The sequence below is a fragment of the Pelodiscus sinensis genome, chromosome 15 (genome assembly GCF_049634645.1).
Source record: "Pelodiscus sinensis isolate JC-2024 chromosome 15, ASM4963464v1, whole genome shotgun sequence".
Lineage (NCBI taxonomy): Eukaryota > Metazoa > Chordata > Testudines > Trionychidae > Pelodiscus > Pelodiscus sinensis.
In genome coordinates, this window is record NC_134725.1 from 37,204,879 (window position 1) to 37,225,282 (window position 20,404).

General features: G+C 42.6%; 2 protein-coding genes across 9 annotated transcripts in view; one reads left to right on the forward strand and one right to left on the reverse strand.

Annotated features, from left to right (window-relative positions):
- Positions 1-1,545, forward strand: part of MYO1H (myosin IH) — a 112,931-nt gene extending 111,386 nt beyond the window's left edge. For all 7 annotated transcript variants that reach the window (XM_075898823.1, XM_075898822.1, XM_075898821.1 and 4 more), the window contains one exon: positions 140-1,545. In XM_075898823.1, the coding sequence (XP_075754938.1) occupies positions 140-163 (24 nt within the window). In that variant the 3' untranslated portion in view covers positions 164-1,545. The remainder of the gene's footprint in view (positions 1-139) is intronic.
- Positions 1,473-20,351, reverse strand: KCTD10 (potassium channel tetramerization domain containing 10). 2 transcript variants are annotated; one of them, XM_075898834.1, is made up of 7 exons: positions 20,234-20,351; positions 17,184-17,397; positions 10,163-10,332; positions 8,842-8,928; positions 7,707-7,759; positions 6,801-6,996; positions 1,473-6,164 (listed from the first exon to the last, which is right to left on the reverse strand). In XM_075898834.1, the coding sequence occupies exons 1-7, from the start codon at positions 20,234-20,236 to the stop codon at positions 5,946-5,948; spliced, it is 942 nt and encodes a 313-aa protein (XP_075754949.1). In that variant the 5' UTR covers positions 20,237-20,351; the 3' UTR covers positions 1,473-5,945. The 2 variants fall into 2 exon arrangements, with proteins under 2 accessions (XP_075754949.1, XP_075754948.1); XM_075898833.1 differs by having other exon boundaries at positions 8,842-8,931.
- Between the last annotated feature and the right edge of the window lie 53 nt (positions 20,352-20,404).

Consider the following 20,404-nt stretch of genomic DNA (forward strand, 5'->3'; position numbering starts at 1 on the left):
AAGCGCGTCACCTAATAAACCATCTTGCTAGTCCTATATTTGGTTGCAGCTACACTAGACTAATACGGCTACATTTCTATCACAAGGACAGTGTCTGCATTGGAATAAAACAGCTAGTAATGCCTTCCTTTTACCACAGGTGTCAGCCAGAACAAAGTCCTGATACAGAAACTGCTGATCTGCTTATCACCAGGTTTGCTCATCACAAAGGAACTCACTGGATGAGACCAGCACTGACCTCTTCCTGCTGAAAGCTTTCTGCTGCCATATGACTGTTGTGGCTTGAGTTCATCTGCATCTTTTCAGTTTTTTGGGGTTTTTTTTAAACTAAAGTTTATATTTCAATTGTTGCTAATTCTAGATTCTATTACTGTGCTGTAACATTCCAACTTATGTAGATTCTAGTTATGTAAATGCTAAATATCAAACTTATTTAACCCAAATGATGAAATTCTACAATATGCAAAATACTCTACTAGAAAGTAATGTTAAGATGCAGTTATGATCCTTAGTTCAGAGCAAACTTAAAGGAGTTTGCAGAGCCTGAGTCAATGAGCAATTCATTGTATTAAACAAGGATAATGCATAAACTGCAGCCAGGAAAATGTAGTAGTATGATCTAGAACTATCTTCTACACATATGAAGGTTGTGAGCCCTCAAAGACAGTAGTGTTAGTCTTTGGACCAACCAGGAAAATCTGAGTGGATAGTGTTTCTTGAACATACCAACAATAAGGCTGCTGACATTCTCACATACTAAATAAGGTGGTTTGCTCTCTGGCTGAGAAGCATCTACATATAGTCACATGTCTGGGAGTCATTCTCCATGTTTGTTATCCACAGTGTACTGTATTATCATAAGGCACTGGAATTACTAATGAAAATAAAATGAGGGGGAAAAAATGCACTAGTTTTGAATTGAGCTGAAACAGAGAGGGTTTGTTTCTTCAACTTTCTCCTTGTGCTGAACTAAACCTGTCATTTTTAGTCCTTAAAACTGTAGGAGTCTGTGGATGACAAGTTGAAACCCAGAGAGGAGCAGACTAAGATTTACAAAGGTGCCCACATCTTTATTTGAAAAATGTTTAGGGGCCCACACATGGTAAAAGCTGAAATGATTGTTTGAGGGAATAAATGCCGCTGCTGCTTGCATAGTCATGGAGGGGGAGAAGTGTCCTTTCCACCTTCCATACACGCTGAAGCTGTATTAGAGGTAGTTCTTGATAATTCAGTGCATCCTCATGTTGGGGCAAAGTATTTGTTTTGCTGCAACAAAGTAGAGGATGTCAAGATGTGTTTGGGATAGGATGAAGTCAGACTGTATATCTTTGTCTTGCTGCCTCTAAATCCTATGGCTGTAGTCTGGTGAAGAAGAGAGTCCTGTAAACTGGATTAACCAACTATCAGCCCATAGGGTGATTAGAATGTGATTTTGCTTTTCTTTATTGAGGCCAGACTAAGGGCAACAACAATAAATATGAAATGCTAGTTTATTTGGCATATAATCAGACCATCCTATAGTACATATTGCATACACAATCATACATAATCCCATTTAAGGTTTTTGTGCATAGCTCTACCAAACCGGTGAGGTTTTGATCATACAAAGCAGATAAGAGTTTAGTAGTGCCATACTGCCAGCGTAACCCCTGGAACAGAGCACATACCATTAACAGTCTTCAGAGTCAACCCAAGCTGCAGCTCTGAATGTTGCTGCTTTGCCTTAAAGACAAGACATTTCCATGAACAACTTGTCAGCTTCTCTCTATACTGTCAGTATTACTGCTTTTATTGCACCTTGGAAACAATGATACATGGACACAAGCCTGATACAATTCTGCACTGACTTGCTCTCTTGTAGCTGCTGTGATTAGATACTGCCTGTTACCAAATTGGGGTGCCATTGGTTACATAAAAATGGCAGCTATCTTCAGCTCATGACAGCTGGAGCAGCAAAGGCTTTCTATAATCCCTGGACAAGGTTGCTAAAAACAAATCACTAGTTAAAAAATAGTATAGTCAGGGGTGGGGGAGGGTGATATGGCCAGTTAGTGAAAATATCTCTAGGCAGCTGGTTTGACAGGATACCTGTTCTAAAATACAGTGAAGTTTGCACTAAGGCAGACTTCAGTCTGTGTAAAATAAGCAGATGAAAACTGTGTGCGCTAACAGCTTATACAAGAAGCCTTTAACTGAACCCTTGAAAGGACACTCTTTTGCTCATCTTCAGGCCCTGGCTGGTGGTTTTAATATTCTGCAGCACAATTAAGGCTGAAGTTTCTACTTATTTAATAAGCTTTGTACTATAGAGGATATTTTGTTGCATGATGCTGCATGAAGGAGGCCTGCTGAGGTCATAGCCTCCATACTGTCAATGATTTATGGTCCCTTCCATAGCTGTCAGACCTCATCACACTGCACATTATTTTCTATCAGACACAAGACAATGGTACACTTGTATTGCATAGCTAAGGCAATTAAAGGCCTAAAGCAAGAAATTATTGAACTGCCGTGACAGTAACTCAATCCTTCCTTTTATCATGGCTTTTAAAAAACAACACTTATTTGCTTAAGCTGTATTAATACTTAGTTTATCAGCTCTTTAAAAGGGGAAAATGCCACCTTACCTTCTTGTTTGATTTTAAAAGGGCTGGCAAAAGAAGAGTTGTATGGTCTGAAATGCAAAGCTTTCTAGAAAGAAGCCACTGTATTTACACTAAGCTAAAGATTTGACAGTATTTCCTTCTCTGAACTCATCACAATACAAATTGAAATGCTGTTAGCATTATAGAGTCTTGAAAGAGAAGGAAGCTACCTGTACCATGGAATCAGAGCCGGCTGGTAGAACAGCAGTAACAAAGACAGAGGGAGAGATTGGACCCCTTAACAGAAAATACAGATTGTCACTGACTAGTCTCCCTGCAGGCAGGATCCTAGCCAGCCCTCATGCCACATGTAGCAGTCCTATAACACTGGCACATTGTGTTTTAATACACAAAAATTATTTAAGTTGTAAAATCTCAAAGTGGAGTACTGGAAATAGAGAACTGTGTAGTTCACAGGGTGGAGGTGGAAAGGTTTTTTCCTTTCTCCCCAAAACAATGAAAACAAGCTAAGCTAGTCAAGCCTCCTACTCTCACAGCTGAACAGTGCAGTTTGGGGGGAAAGAAGTTCCTTCAGTGTGACAAAACTTCTAGAAATAAAAAAAATCACTGGTGCCAGTGCCAAACCATTTTCTGTGTAAGTACAGATTTGAGATTAAAATGAACAGCTCAGCTTAAATACTAGATTCTAGAAGGTCTTCTCTAATATTAGGCAGGTGGAGCATTACTACAGAATCTATATACAAAACACTGATATGATTGCACTTTAAGTCCACCTCTGTTAGTTATACACAGCAATAGTTCAAGATGCTAAACTGACTGTTGGGTGTGAAACTAGTTTTACCAGTGACCTCTTTACTTCTCCTAGAAAATTTAAGTTTAATGTCTGAGGATTCAGGCAACAGGCACTATAAACAGGTGTACCATAGAAATCATCTTTGGCTGATACAGTTGCTCCTGGGCCTGAAGTATTTAAGCTATACAAGAATGCCCTACTGAACAAAACAGGTCAACATATTGATTTTACAGTAATCTCTATAAGCAACTGTATGGCTTTATACTAGCCTTGCAAAACAAATGGAGAGGAGTAATATATATGATGACACTAGCTAGAGATGTCTTGGGTCTTTAACTAATACTCCTCTGACAAATACTTCTAGCCACATGGATACTAATTATTTTACAGTATTACCATTGATTTGTCAGACTTCCTGCTATACACAATTGTATATTGCCATACCACATCAGACAGGCAACCCACCTAGTTCATCATCTTAACTCCAAAGGAGGCCAATGCCACCTACATCAAGAAAAGCTGCAAGAAACTCTACAGCAGAAGCAGAGAATCCATCTGCCCTGTGTGAAGAACTCATTCAAACCGTGAAGCATGAGGCTTTATATGCCTTCCAAGCTTGTTAGAATTAACTTACTCGGCTTAGTTATTTTTAGTAATGTTCACTCCCTCAGAATAATATAAACTTCTGCACTCACTGCTGCTTTATCATGCAATGAGAGAGTAGGAGGTAGATACAAATATATTTGCAACAGAAGAGCACTCTCAGGCTATGTCTATACTACAGGGTTTTTGCACAAAAACCTGCAGAGCGACCACACCTCAAGCACGTTTTTGTACAAGAAAATTTACCATAAAATGACAGAACAGAGCTTTTTGTGGTGAGGGTATACCTTCTTCTACGAGGAATAATTCCTTTTTGTGCAAGAGTTCTTGTGCAAAAAGGTACGTGTGGAACCTCAACAGCGGTTTCTTGCACAAAAAGAGCCCATCAGAGAAAGCACAGGTGCTCTGATGCCATTCTAGACTTTCTTGCACAAGAGTGTCTATGCAATGTGGATGCTCTCTTGCACAAAAGCATATCGCTTTTCCGATGCACTTTGAGGTGTGGGCGCGCTTTTGCCCAAGAAGTTTTTGCAGAAGATCCCTTCTACAAAAAGCTTCTTGCACAAAAACCCTGCAGTGTAGACAAAGCCTTGGAAAGCAAAAAGGTCTAGATTGTATTCTATAGCGTAAAGCCTTTTTATCCCCAGGTGGTCTAGAATCGATACACTGTGATAGAAACACTGAAGAATAGCTGGAGATTCTGACACTTCAAGGCATGTCCACTCACTTCTCCCACGTAGTCACAAGCATAACAGTACTAGAGGTAAAGCTCCTGGAATCGCTTATGGAAGTCAAGCTATGAGCAAATGTCTAATTAGCTCCATATTTAGACTGGGATTACATGGTGTTCGTTAGCAGTAGCCCATGCTGGAATTATTTAGGGCAACTGTAAAAAAAAAAAAATAAACCTGTCTCAAGAGAAGGTGGAAAAACAGTAATCCAGCATGAATATTCAAATTATATTTTGGTTAAAGAGGAAATATTAAACAGTGATTAACTACAACAGATACCATTTTCCCTTAGAGATCCAGGGTATCACAACACAGCTTGTTCCCAACCCTCCATTAACATAAAGTATAAATATCTCCCATCCTTGAACCCCACCATAAAGAAGTTGAGGGTTTTCCACTATCCTCTAGCATACTAGTTTCACTGAACCACTACCAGGAAGCTATGATTTCATATTACCATATTCATAGGGAAATGCTATGATTTCATATTACCATGTTTTCTGAATTTTGAAAGTGAGTTTGAGTAGCTGCCAGCACTAAATAACAAAACTAGAGTCCTTGCCAACCAGCAAGATCTAGCACCAGAGCAGTGTTCTCAAACAGTACCACTGAAGTCTATTTCAAACTATATAGAGCAACTGCGTTCTTTGGGGAAGCCAGCATCCATAGAACCTTGTCTGATGAAAGCAGAAGTGAAGCATTTCTATCTAAGTTGCCTTTCTCCCTTAAAGATTCAGATGAGAGGAGAGTGGAGAATGTACTGTAGCAGATGAGATTAGTTTCTTTAGCATCACTGTGGCAGGGAATAGCATTTCTCTTGGACAGTAGGTTCAGGAGGGATGGAGCAAGTGTGGGGCTGTAAGGAAGGTGGGTCAATCGCTGGAAAGTCCTAGAGAAAATGCAGAATAAATACTAAAAAAAAACCAGAAGGAAGCCAGCACTCCTCCTCTCTAACCACAAAACTGCAGGGTAAAGAGTGCTAAAAATTCAAACATTGCTTCAAATGCACAGATCTGACCCTTGATACCTTCTTTATTCCTCTAATAGATCTACTTTGTGTTAAATACTCCAAAATATTCTACTCTGGTACAAAATGTAATTTTATCCATGTCACTGAATATAAATAAATTGCCTGGCCAACAGCTGTAAATAATGGAGTGGGCCAGGCTACAGATTCCCTAACAAGGCGGGGCAGTCTGCAGCTGTCACTCCTCACTGATGAAGATGTGCCCTGTCATCTGGACGCTTAATATGAATCCTTCGCACGCGTTCAATGCGCTCCCGCTCGTCATCCTCATCCAGGTGATGAGAGCGCCCTGCTGCCCCTCCTGTAGCCTCCAGAAGTGCATTGTCAGGTCCTCGTCCATCCTGAGCCTCATAAAGCAAAATGTTCAATGTCTCTTCATATATTCGGGCTTCTGGGAACTCCACCTGTGTGCCCAAAACAGCTAAATTAAGAGAAGCCAAATCAATCTTATTCCAAGCAGGGTTAAACTTCAGGCTAGCCCTTTTGTTGTTATATACCCTTCAGTATTTCAAAAAACCCCTCCCATGTGTTCTGGTCATGGAAGTATGCTGCAGGAAGTGTGAAATCTTGCAAAAAAGTTACAAGGTTTTAAAGGGATCTCTTAAAGACCAGTAACAGTCTGTTCACGTACAATCTGACCTTGCCCAGAAAGAATCTGTCTTTGCATATACTTTTTTGTGGTTCTCAAGGCAGAACACTGGTCGTTGGATATTTGAAGCTGAAAGCCCAGCAGTAGGAGCACAGAAGCATAGATTTTATGCAGTATTTTTACATAGTTAAATAAGTGAACCTGATTGTGTGCATGAGTACATTTAAAGATCAGGTATTTCTCTGGAAGTCAGTACCCTATTGTGGTAAGCAATACACAACTCAAGACTATCCCTGCCTCCCCCCCAGGCTTATAATTTATTTGACTATTCTGTCCTCTCCTCTTTAGAAGGTATAGTGGATGCCCTACATAGGGGAGAGCTACCAAAGGGTAGCTTCCAAACAGTTAGTACCATCAGCTACTAGGTAGCACAAAAGAATTTTACCCCTACCTTTGTTTGTTTCTTCTCAGTAGCATAGACAATGGAGGTGCAGCAGACTTCAGCAATTTTACGCCCTTGTCCATAGAAAGACCAGCAGCAAATCTCATCTCCTATGACATCCTTTATAAAAAGGACTCTCCCATTAAACCGCAGTGACAGCTTATCAAACAATTCGATGTTCTTCAGCATGTTGTCATCAGAATTACTGCACAAGAACACACCAATAGTCAAAGTTAATGCCATGCAGAGGAAATCTCAACAGCTAAGGAGATTAAGGCAGCTCACAGCTGGAGACCTAAAAGCCCTGCCTCCATTTATTTATTCTCCCTAATGCAGTGAATGATCCTTATGTTAGGATGGCTTCCTAACATAAGGATCACTCACTGCATTAGGGGAGAATGCAGCTGAAGGGTGACTGGCCTGCGGTGGAGAAGGTGCTGTGTGTAACACAGCCTCAACACTGGGAGTAACGGCACGAGAGTCCATCTCTTTCTAACCCATTCCATCTAGTGAAGTTCAGCAGTAGCTGAATTGTGTCAGTGTAGTCATGAGTTAGATACAGACACAGATGAAGATAAGACCCACCCCCACCAGATCTGTCCAGCCCTCTGACTCATGGCCAATTGCCAACTCTGGAGATAAGAATGCTGCAGTCCATGCAGAATACAGGGCATCCTCCTGGGTCACAAATGAGTATTAAAGAGAAAGCCCTTTATTTGCTGCAAGCGTGCACTTTGCTTTCCACTGGAGAAGCAGCCATTTCTAACCCCACAAAGCAAGCAGGAAAAGTGTTCACTACGTATGTCAACACACACCCAGGGAAGGGAAAAGCCCATTCTCCTTCAATCTGGTTCCAGGCAGTTAATCTCCCATTCAAACTGTACATTTAATAACTGGTAATGGAAGCTGTTTTACCTGGTATAGGAATATTTGTTATTACTTCTGTTATACAGCAACTTTACTGCAGGCTGGAAAAAAACAGACACAGGAAGCACAATTTACAGGTGACAGTACGGCTGCAATATTCGTTCCAGACGAGTCCCGTGGCAGAGAAGGGGCAATATGAAGCGACAGTGCTGTGGGTATACCCCTGCTTGTGAAAGTAACCCTGGGGCTAGTGAATGGTGCTAGCACAGCAGCCTTGGAGGCAGGTCTTTGTCCCCAGGACAGGTTCAGCACAAGCTTCTCCCACAACATATGCCTGTGGTGATCAGATCGTAATTGGCATTCCATGGCCATTCCAGTTCTTTATGCCTCTGCTGAGGCCACATATTAATGCTTTCTGTGGAGGCTTTTTGGGGGTGGATGGGAAGGGTAAGCAGGAGTGTATCCTAGGGATGTAAACATTTTTAAAAAACAACTAGGGGGCTGCACCCTGCTCGCTACCCTCACCAACACCCCTCTCTCTGGCCACTTTCACAGCCAGAGAGCCTGATGATGCCATTCTGTCGCATGGCAGGAAAACCATAAATAGATATAGATAAACATGTAACTGAATGAAATTCAATTGGTTACACAGTTAAACGCTTTGTGGGCCACTGGCTCCATGGGAGCCAGGAGTTTGACCACTAAGGTTAACTGGTTAAACTTATACATCCCAAATGCATACCTGTCTACTAAGAACTGGAGCCATTAACGTTTCATGCACAGCAAATGTGTCACTGTTGGGCTGATAAAACAGATGAAAAGCTCTATATCCCACTATTGATGCCCTAAATCAATCTTTCCTCCCTTCTGCCTCTATTTGAAAATGTAAGGCAGAGAGGGCCCCTACAGTTAGATGTATTTTTTAAAGTTCAGACCCATTTAAAGACCTAGCTGAAAAGCTGTTTAACTTTCCATCCAGATGGTCTCTCTACAGCCTAGTTTTTTCAAGTGCAATTTTCAAACTCTCAACTTAACAAATGGGTTCTGAGCATGCACCATTCTGAAAACTAGTGTACTACATTCCAAAGTCAGCAGTCATCCTGGCTAGTGAGCTGCTGCCTTGATGTAGACAGGGTATGTGCAAACTTTCCCCAGGGATCAAGCACAGCCTGCTTCCTCTTACCTTATTGGATGTTGCTATAAGTTTTTGCTCTTCCTTAGAAGAAGTGATGACTGGAACTTTGCAGAATGGTTCGTATGTATCTTTGTTCTGCTGAAACAAGACAGTCAAATGCAGCAGATGGGTGCAAATCTACTGAAGGGATTTTGAACAACATATTGAAGCTTGGCTTAGCTACAGCAATGGAGCTGACCCCATGCGACAGCTATGTTTCTTTGTGTAGGCATGCTAAGGTACAGCTTCACTTTCTTACCCTCATCAAGTGAGGGGAAGAGGTATAAAAAACAGTTGCTGGTGTGCTTTGGGGAGCTAGGCCCATCCTCAGGTCAGTGACACCAGATGCCCAACTTTTTCATTAAATAGGGTTCCTAGCTCACTTGTGGAAAAACAAGTAGTCCTGTAGCAACTTAGATACTTACTCTCTACATATAAAATCATGAGCTTTCTTGGGCAAAACCCACTTCTGCAGTCCCCCCCCTTTTTTTTCCTCCACTGTAATCTGAGAAAGTGGGTTTTGCCCACGAAAGCTCTTGTTTGTTTGCTCTCACTCCATTTTTTTTGTTCATATTTAAGGTGCCACAGAATTTTTTTTTTTTAAAGTTACAGACTAACATTGCTCCCCCTCAGAGTTATGGAAAATGTGATCTGATGTAATGACATCTGCCTGAGTCTCCAGGGAGCCTGAAACAAAGGTTCAGAGGAGTTAACTGTCCCTTGTGTCTCAATAGGTTGTAAACTCTAAGACCCACTGCTCTGACAGACCTTCTCCACTACTGTCAAAGACTTTGGACAAGAGGAGATGAGTGCAAAAGGCCCTATACAACCATGAAGAGCACTTTATGTCTTTTGACTACACCTCTCTGCCATCAGCACTCCAGAAGGATGTGTCAGGGCCACAAAGCAGGCCAATGAAATCCTATACTGGTGGTGTGAGAACAGGAAAAAGCACAACTTCACTTTCAGATCCTAAGGCTATTTGTGGTGCTGGCAATTTTATCCATCTTTATTTGTAAGATGAGCAGAGCTGATCTCTGACATGTACATACACCGGGAACCCCATGGCACCAAGTTTAAAGTTCATTACACAATGGGCGGAGGGTGGGGAGAGAAGGAGGAGAGAACTACTTGTCCAGAAAAATACTTGTTGCCTTTCCTAACCCCTTACAAGAACAGGGCAGGAATTGATGAGCTCAAGCTGGGATTAATCAAAGGAAATAATCATAGGGCACAAGGAAAGGCTGACTGGTGGAATAAGCTCAAAGCCACTGGCACTGACTGGTGACCAGGCGTCTAACTAGCCTCACACTACAGACTGCACACCTACCTGTAGAGCTGCCTGGCACTCATCCACCAGACCCTGAACCAGGTAGTACTTTGCCTCAGCCAGCAGCTCTTCAATCTCTCTCCGACTCTCAGGAAGAGGCACAGCCCCATCGCGCAAGTAATTTAATATTGTCCCAAAGTGTTTACCACAACGGTCGATCAAAATCCAGCCTGGAAGAGATACAGCAGAGTACAACTGAGCAGCAGGAAGGGAAAGACTTGGGCAGAAGGTGGTAGAACCTGCTGCAGCTCTGCATAGAGGAGTGTTTCCATGAAGCGTATCACATGCATCCCATTGAGAGGCTCCCAAATCTCTCACCTTGCTGCTTGAGCTGGCAGCTAGAACAGCAGCAAGCTGTACTTCTCCAGGAAATTCCCTCTGTGTCTGTATCTCCATCTCCCTCCACATTCCTATAAGGGCATGTGGTGGGATCAGGCGGGAAGAAGCTCAGTGGATCTTTCAGCCCCCAAGCCACTGACTGTGGGTTAGCGGAAGTTGTAGCAAAACAAACAATTCCCACCATCAAATTCAACTCAGATTTTGGTTTTCTGCCCCTACTCCTTTTCCTGGAATCCTGTCGGCACTTTTGGTTCTGCTAGCATACCTTGATCACCTGCGCCACTCCAAAAACACACATGCACAGAGACAGTGAGGCAGATTTTCTATAACTGCAACCAAGGGACAGCTAAATAGAGCAAAACAGAGGATTCCTAGATAGCTAAATGGAGACTAATGGCAGACTCAGCCTGGAGGGACTTAGATTGTGAGGCTATAACACTGCAGTGTAGTTGTTGGTGTTTGGGCCGAAACCAGGCTCTGAGACCCTGTGAGTGTGGCGAGTCCCTTAGCCCAAACATCTAGACAAGCAGTTTTATAATTCCACACTCCCAGATGAAGTTAGCTGATCCCAGCCAGCTGTGGGTGTTTTACAATAATGAAAACATGCCCTGAGCAGTCAAGGACAAAGCTCAGAACAGAACCCAGGAGTCCTACCTGCCAGAGCTGGCTCTCACATACCTTAGAGGCCTTGCTTACGGCACACCAAGAGAATGGTTAACCTTAGCAAAATCCCCATAGATCAAGTATTTCAGGTTTGTTCTGTTCTGTGACAGAACTGCCCCCTTCTTCCTCCCTCCTCCCCCATATAATGCAGGGAAGATGATCGTTTTAAAGAGCACATATTTTCTCCCATCCCCTGCAGGGCCCTGATGAAGTGCTTTCCCCTTCCCATCCCACATACTGGTATGGAACGGGGTGTTGAGTACACCTGGCTGTTCTTGATGCTTTCTTAAAAACAAACAAACAAACAAACAAACAAACAAAAAAGGGCGCACATTTGTTGAAAATAACCCTGATGTCCCTAAGTGGCAATCATGCAAAAAGGGTGAAAAGAAAGTTAAAAGGTGAGACATGGATACTATAGATTTCACCAGAATCCCCACAAGTGGATTTCACCTTCCTTATTCCAAACTGGCATTGAACAGGAACAGCAATTTGATGAATAGATGAATGTTTGTTAACTGCTCTGAAGCTGTAATGTCAGGACGTTAGTAGTGCAAGCAATGTATGCGACAGCCCCACACGCTTTGGCATTTCCTTTCTAAAACCATCTGCTGAAAGGCACATTAGTCACCATTACTGGGTAGGGACACTAGAGAAACAGGGAAACAAATCTTCAGCAGAGATCACAGAATACATGACACCCACAAGTTCATATTTCATCTCTGTAGAGCAGACCAAAGCACCCAGAAAGGTATTATGCAACATACAGCTCCAGTTTTCATAAACACAAGGCCGTTTTTATGGGCTTAGACTCAAGAATGTACTCAGGAAACGCTTGTGGAGAAGGACTCTCATATTTTAGACAAATAAGGGAAAAGTAGGGTAAACCATGCACCGCATGTCTTGAATTAATGAAATTACTACTAAAACTCTGATTGTTCGGGTAATTCTCCAGCCACTGAGTTTAACACAGGCGATCAGTAGGAGAGGCCTAATTAGCAAGAGATTCACCGCATTCTACTCTGCTCACTTTTCTGTGTTTTTCCCTTTATTGTGGTACTGTTTGGTTAGGACTGCCGCTTCAAAGTAAGTGGAGGAATTTACTAGGAAGTGAGGGTGGCTACAACAGACCTGATTTACAGATGTGTGTTGCAAATTAACAAAAGAATCAAACTATACATTGTCCTAAATCACTGGGCATAGGACCACATATATAGCTGCCCACAGCAGGAATGAGGATCACTGCCCACTGTCGAGGTTCCCTAGACAATGCCATTCCACTGCGAAGAGGGAGAGGGCACAGAAAACTCCTCTCTCCTAAAACCCAAGAGCTATTATATCCCACACAACTACTGGGTGTGCTCACTGTCCCATGGAGTGGCAATTAGACCATACAGAGAGAAAAAGAATGATTTTCCTTCACAGCCTTAGCTGAGAGCCAGCTGGCTTTATAGCTCAAGCTGCAAACTCTCGTGCACTACGTTCCAAGAGGTCCCAGGATCAGTTCTGCCTGTCGGCACTACTCTATCACAGATCAAATGGAGCCAGAGATTTAATCTATTGGAGTTGTAGGGCAGGAGATGCATTCTGGACACAGGACAGAGTCAGTAACTCCTCAGTTCTCATTCCAGTTGTAACTCCCTCTCTGAACTTGGAAAAGTTAATTTCTACTTTGGTTTTTCCATCTCTAAACCTGTAGAAGTGCTAACTTCCTAAGTTCCGGGGTAGCTGTAGCAAAGATGAGAGAAATGATTAAAAGTGCAAAATGGTGCTGGATTGCTGAACACCACATTTAGCAACTCCTTCAGTGTAGGAATGTTAATATTGGTTAATTGAATAGTCAATTAACCTCATAAATTCTTATCAGTTAGTTGACTACTCTATTGTCCCCAGGCAGCCCCTGGAAGAGGTTTGAGCCAGAACTGAGCTGGGCTGCCTGCCCACCTGGCTCCGAATACACTTTAAATGCAGAGCCACAGCAGGGTAGGTCCAGGAACCAATGCAAGCCCAGGACTGAGCTAGGCTGCTGGCCAGCCTGCTAAAAAAAATGTACTGATGGGGTAGGGGAGAGGGAGAAAATGTGTGTAGTCTATAGCATTAACCTATGAGCTTTTGCTTTTCGGTTAATCAACTATACTATTACATTCCTACTTCAGTGCGATTTCACAGGGGGCTTCTGTTCTTAGTAGTCTGCCAAAACATACTGCTCAAAGGAGATTTTAACAGGAAAGTGGTTCCCACTGCTACCCTGGCTGCTGCAGAGCTAAGAAAGTGGGTTTCATCTGTAGTTTTCAGTCTTTTAAAGCTGTATTTTAACAAGCTTTGTTTTACAAGTTTTGGGATCCATCATTCAGGTAGGAATAAATATCCCCAAGAGTCATAAATAGACACAAGGGGAAACATGGGAGTTAACTTCTGCTACACAACAATTTGAAGTGATGACTTCCAAATGCTGATACTAAGGCAAGCAACTCCTTCTATACAAATCTTAACAGGTAAAGTTAAGATTAGGTCTCAGTTGGAGTATTGTGTCCAGTTCTGGGCATCACATTTCAAGAAAGATGCAGAAAAATTGGAAAAGGTCCAGAGAAGAGCAACAAGAATGATTAAAGGTCTAGAGAAACATGACCTATGAAAAAAAGACTGAAAGAATTGGGCTTGTTTAGTTTGGAAAAGAGAAGATTGAGAGGGGACATGATAGCAGTTTTCAGGTATCTAAAAGTGTGTCACAAGAAGGAGGGAGAAAAATTGTTCTTCATAGCCTCTGAGGATAGAACAAGAAGCAATGGGTTTAAACTGCAGCAAGGGAGGTTTAGGTTGGACATTAGGAAAAAGTTCCTAACTGTCAGGGTGGTTAAACACTGGAATAAACTACCTAGGGAGGTTGTTCAATCTCCATCTCTTGAGATATTTAAGAGTAGGTTAGATAAATGTCTATCAGGGATGGTCTAGACAGTGCTGGGTCCTGCCACGGGGGCAGGGGACTGGACTTGATGACCTGTCGAGGTCCCTTCCAGTCCTAGTATTCTAGATTATGGGTGGCCTTCATGAGGCTCTTGTTTAAGGCAGACTAATGGAATCTAGTTTCTCTTTAAAAATCTACAAATGCATATTTTAGAACACCTGGGGAGAACTCTGGGAAAAGACACTAGTTTCCCACACAGGCCCCCTTCCTCTATTCCACTACTCCAGTCAGATGTGGGTTTTGACATCTACATGTTTCTTTACAGGTTGCAAATTAAATCTGTAAACTCAAAAGAATATGCATGCATAGCCAAATAACTGTAGCCATTTCTCCTCCAGAATTAGAAGACATACACTATATCTATTGTAAATTGGGAGGAGGAGATGAGAGAAGTCATGCTATGGTGAAGGGACTATAAGATCACTTATTTAGATAGAAATAGGATTTTCAGTGTAAACTGCTCCACACATTTAAAAACTTTACTTTGATTTTCTCAAACAATGTAGTTGCTTTTCCTGAAACACAGCTTCTACTTTGTGCCAGACGTTGGGTGTGACTGAAGAATGTAGTATGAAGGCTTTCAGATAAGGATAGTTTCCTCTAAACACTATGATAATATTGCCCTGGTTTCCATAAACACTGCCAACTAATACCAGGCAGTGGAAGATAAATCATAATTACTGCAGCAGGAGTATCTCATTTTGAATTGCAAGAAATATTAAAATCCCCAGGAAACACCAGAAAAGCAAGCATGTGATCTTATTTCCCAAACAGTGTTCTAACAAGGTCAGATCTAGATGGCCTTATTCCATCAGCAGTTTTACCTTCAACTTTCCCTTCCTTGTGGAAGAGAGAATCTGTCCGCACATAGGAAAGCAGATTTTGTATTTTAGGGGGTATCTACCTTGAGCATTCTGGGAGAAGATCTGAGTCTGTGCATTAGGCAGCATTTGTTTAGTAGTGAGCAGACAGTGCAAGAACGTACGCCCCAAGTTTTAATCACATTTCTAACACACTTGCCATGTGACCTTGCATAAATAATGTACCTACATTACAAAGGAGAAAACACAGAGAAGTTAAAGGGCTCTCCCATCTCATATATATAGTGGAAGGATTAATGCTGATCTAACACTATAAATGGAAAGCATTCTTTTGATTCAGTGCGAATGTAGAAACTCTGAAACCACTGCAAAAGATGGTGCCTTTTGTTCAGTAGTCACGTTCTAATGCTATCATTAAACGGGAAGTAAATGATGACTGAGTATCTGACAGGCTTCCCTCTATGGCAGCACTGAACCAATTTTCCACTGTATTATGGGGCTGTGCCTCTGGATGTAGTTTGTTAAATGAAATGTAACAGAACAGCCTTATGGTAAGAAATGATCCCATGAGACATTTTACAAGACTAATCATGACTGATTGGGATAATTATATTCTTGTTTACAATTCCCCCTCTGTTTTCCATGAGAAAGGAACTCTCTGCTTCCCACCTGAAACTGTTAAGCAGTGTTGTTGTACATTGTTAAACAGCTGCAATATCTGACTGCAGAAATGGTGCATTTTAATGGTGAGGGGACTGATTCTGTTGAGTTTAGAATTCTGTATAGGACTTGAATATTTGCAAAAAGACCCTACAAAAAAGTGAAAAACTCAGATGTTTCTCCAATTGTTTAGAGATGGACTCTATATGGTAAAATTTAAATATTAAATTAAGCAGTATTTCTCACAATTTGACTGCAAATCCAATTCCTGTTCTCACAAGAAAACTGTCAGGAGGGCCTTAAATCCATTAAAAAATATAACTTATTTCTCACCAGCACTAAATTCTTCCTAGATATACTATTGTACTGATGTGCTATAGTTGCTCCAGTTGAGAAGTAATATATAATCCATTCTCAAGAAAAGTTCAAACATTCAACATACTAATAAGCTAACCAACAAAAAAGAGTTTTCAACCTCTACAATCAGTTTGCTAATGAACTATTGTTAAAGACAAAGTGTGTATATAGCTTCAAACATGGGAGTGGTCAAATAACGGGCAAAATGCCAAAACACAAATAGAAAGCTCTGCTTGGAATTAAATTCAATGATACTCCCACACTGTGGGAATGCTGATATTAAACTGGGCTAAAAATTTTCAACGGCCATGAGATGATCAAACTTCTTTTACGTTTCAACACAATTAGTATCTCTAAAAAGATAAAGTTTTCTCCCATGACTTAATCAGCCTATGTCCTTGTGATAGTGAAAGAAGATATTTTTGAGCATATCTTTTTAAAAAGACCATAATTCAGAAGTCTGAATGATCCCTTTGTAGATGGACTTGACTAAAGACTACCACTTGCTGGCTGCTTTTGCAGATTATTTATATTTTTTTAGCTTGACTCATCTATGCCTTAAGTAAACTACAAATATTGCAATTATTCATATACAAGAAATTCATAATTAGGTGTCAGTGACCTCAGTTCAGGTGGTTTCTGTGTATTTCATAACAAGTTTGTTTTCTAGAATTCAAAATATAACCTCATACAAAAAATGAAGTGACAGACCCTTTCATCCAAGGATGAAAGTGCTTAATAGACTAAGGCTCACAACCCTGAAAGTAAGTTTTATCCCTATATTACAGAGAAAGAAACAAACAAGTCAATTAATTTTTCAGCCTCCAGATCAAACAGCAGGTCCTGACTCCTAAGTCCTTGCTCTAACCATTTCACCAAGTCCTTCGAACACAGTACTTTTCATCACTGTTTCAGAAGCAAAAGCTTATTCAATTGCGTCTGACCCCGGCCCTTGGATTTTACCCTCATCTAATCAACAAAAGGAGAGACATGGCTTCAGAGACATAGGATTTAAAGCTTTCCTGCTTTATTTCCCCCCCACCCTCATTTGTATAGTTTGCTAGTCTTAGAAACAAAACAGCAAATGGCTTAGAGAAGACTAGGATCAGGATAAATGTATCCACTACAATTGTCTGTTTTCTAATATCAATCTTGACTGAATGATTATTTTTCCCCTGCCATGAATCTCTAAGTGATGTGATAGGTGTTTCTTTACCTTCGCTGTCGGTGAGAACCTCCATGCGGCCGCTGAACATGGCTTTAAGCATGGTGTCCTGCTTGGTCAGGGTCTGCATTGTGGTATAGTAGAGGGCACCGCCAACATTCAGCTTGACATACTTTGAGCTCGGACTGGTCCCTTTGAAGGAGGTGGTGCGAGTCGCAGCTGCTGGCACTGCTGAGCTCACAACGCTTTCTCCTGACATCTCTTCCTGAAAAGAAGAGGGGCTGCCAATTAGAACTGTTTTGGTACTGTGCACCACACAATTTATTGCTCCCTTGTAATATTTTATGTAGGTAATATTAATACACTGGTGTTCTATATCCTCAACAGGGAAAATCTCAGTGCCTCACAATATCCTGCCAGGTAGCCATGGCTTACTTCCATTTCACAGCTAAAGGAACCTAGGTTAAACATTTTACCCAAATTCACAACACGAGAGATGCAGAACTGGAAATAAAGCCAGAAATCCCACTGAATAACTGTTTCTCCTTTGCAAGTCTCTGTAGTATTTGGAAAACTCTAAGGCAGGGGGGTCTCAAACTCCTGTCTCACAGGCAAGTCCCAGGCAGAGCAATTGCTTCATCTGGCCTGAGACTCCCAGCAGGCTGGGGGGCGGGGATGGTCTGTTACCTGCCCTAAACTCTCCTAATGGCACCCCCTAAACACATGGCTTTAGGGTCACTGAGGGACCAGGTGTCTCTTGACAACAGTGGTCATGCTCCCTGCAGCAGTAAGAGCCACGGGGGAAGCAGAGCACACTGGGAAGGCGCATTCACTCCACTTCCCTCACAGATCCTACTGCCACATGGAGTACAAGAGTGCAATTGCTGTTGCTGTGTGGTGCCGAGTCCCCTCAATGATCCCCAAAGCCATGCACTTGGGAGACAAAGTGCCACGGAAGGGAAAGGGCAGGAAGGAGCAGGGCTTGGGGGCTGGGTAATGAATATACTCCTCCATCCAGGAGTCCTGGGCCAGATTGTGCAATTGCCAGGAATTTGAGACCCCTGCTCTAGGGAATGGTTTCAGGACTTTTTACTAGAGAATTGCCCTCTAGTAGTTTAATGCCACACTGACCAGTTTCCTGCAGCTATAGCAAACAAGAACAAAGTTAAAGCTAAACTGAAATCCAGAGTATTGCCTATTAATATTGACCACTCAATACTTACTTTTTTAATGGTTTTAAATGGTGGGTTACTTCCCCTTTTTACAGTCACGTAACTATGTTTACAAGCTTCAGGGGGTAACAGAGTTAGTCTGTACAAGATAAATTTAAAAAACAACAAAAGGTCTGGTAGTCCATAAAGTGCTAACAGAACATGTAGACGGTATCATGAGCTTTCGTGGGCACAAACCACGTCTTCAGATGACCGGAGAAGTGGGTTGTGCCCACGAAAGCTCATGATACCATCTACATGTTTTGTTAGTCTATAAAGTGCTACCATACCTTTTATGTTCGCAGTGGCTTTGTATCCAAAGGAAGCATTTCAAGCCAACATTTTTTCCCATATTCTCTCACATTCTCTCAATTCACAGCACTGCAGTTAAAATCTTGAGCCTGGAAGATTCTGGACTTTCATGGTATTTCAGTATAAACATTTTAGCTGATCTGAATTCACTATACATGGGTTCCCCTGTTTAACTTTCCACGTTGGGTGTTATTTCAGTCTCAGCTCCATTTTGTTATCTTTTAGTATTTTACTTAAAGTCTCACAGAAACTCTGCACACAATCTCCTGAGATTTAGACAAGCCAACTAAAGCATGTAAATAAACTAACCCAGCACAGAATTCTATGAACTCTGAGCAGCATTTTACAATCATAAGGTATCTTCAGTGGCTCAACTAAATAGAACGATGAAAAAGGACATTCATTTCTCAACCTCAAAACTTGTAAGATTTAAATTCCTCTGGGGAAGTGACTTAGTTCTACTGTAATCTGGCATTTGAATACATTCACCCAGTTAAGACTGGATGATCCATGAAACTATTACAAATCTCACTGGCTGTGAATGTCTGCAGATTTCAGTGAAAAAGTGTTCTTTAATTAGTGAATTTAGTGCTCCTGAAATTGAGGGAGTGTGTGCGCATTTGGGAATGTTGGCTTCTCACCACCATATACTCGCAGCGCTTTCAATTCATTTACAACTGTGAATAATCTCCTACTATTTTTGTCTTGAGACGCCATACACAGTTGCACTGAACCATTTCTTTCCTCATTTGGTGCACCCATGCTATCTCATGGACCCTCCTGAGCAAAGGCAATCTGTGAGACAACTTAAAAACACGAACAGATGAAGACTCCCACCAATTCATTCTCCACTTGTCATCTAATAAGAATCTGCCTGTGAGCTCTAGAGCAGACAGGCTTCCTCCCTAATCAACAGTTGCTACACACAACTGAAAAAAATGTGCACTTGTTGTAGATCAAAAGACTGAAAGGGAGATAAGTTACCCATACAACATTCGTGGCTCTCAGACTCACTCACCACCAGGCCTCGGTCAAAAATCTACCCACAAAAGCTCATGATGCCAGCTACATGTTTTGTTGGTCTTTAAGGCGCTGCAGGACCATTCCTTGTTTTTTAAGTTTCCCCACTTTATGGTTAGCCTCAGGCTCCTACAATGCTCCATGACGGGACGACTAAAGCAGGCACCTCAGGCCCGGGGAGGTCCCACATCTGCCTGGACTCAGACTGGCAGGGCGGGGTCCTAGGGGGCCGCCTGGCGCTCCTGTTAGCGGAGCGGGGAGAGGCAGGTCCGGGAGACCCCCCCCCCCCACAGGGGTAACCGCATCAGCAGAGCCCGCAGGGAACAGGGGCAGCGGAACCCCTGGCCTGAGACCGCCCCGCAGCACCGGCCCCGTTCCCCCCCAGCGCCCAGCCTCGCCCCCGGCCCGAGCCACACGGCCCCTCCCGCCCTCCCCCGCTGCTCTCGACTCCCAGCGCAGCCCGCGAGCTCCCGCCCGGCCCGGCGCGAGTCGCAGCCGCCGCGTGGCCCCAGGCTGGGCTGACGGGGCCCCCACCCGGCCTCCGTTCCTCGCGCTCACCATGAAAAGCTCGAACGAGTCGCCGAGGTAGCTCCGCGGAGAAGCCGGAAGTACTCGGGGCGGGAAAGGCAACTTCCGCCCCTCTCGTGGCCGGGATCACCTCACTTCCGCCCCTCAGAGCGCACCCCCAAACCGCTCCGATGTCCCAGCAGCCCTCGCCAAGCCAAGGGC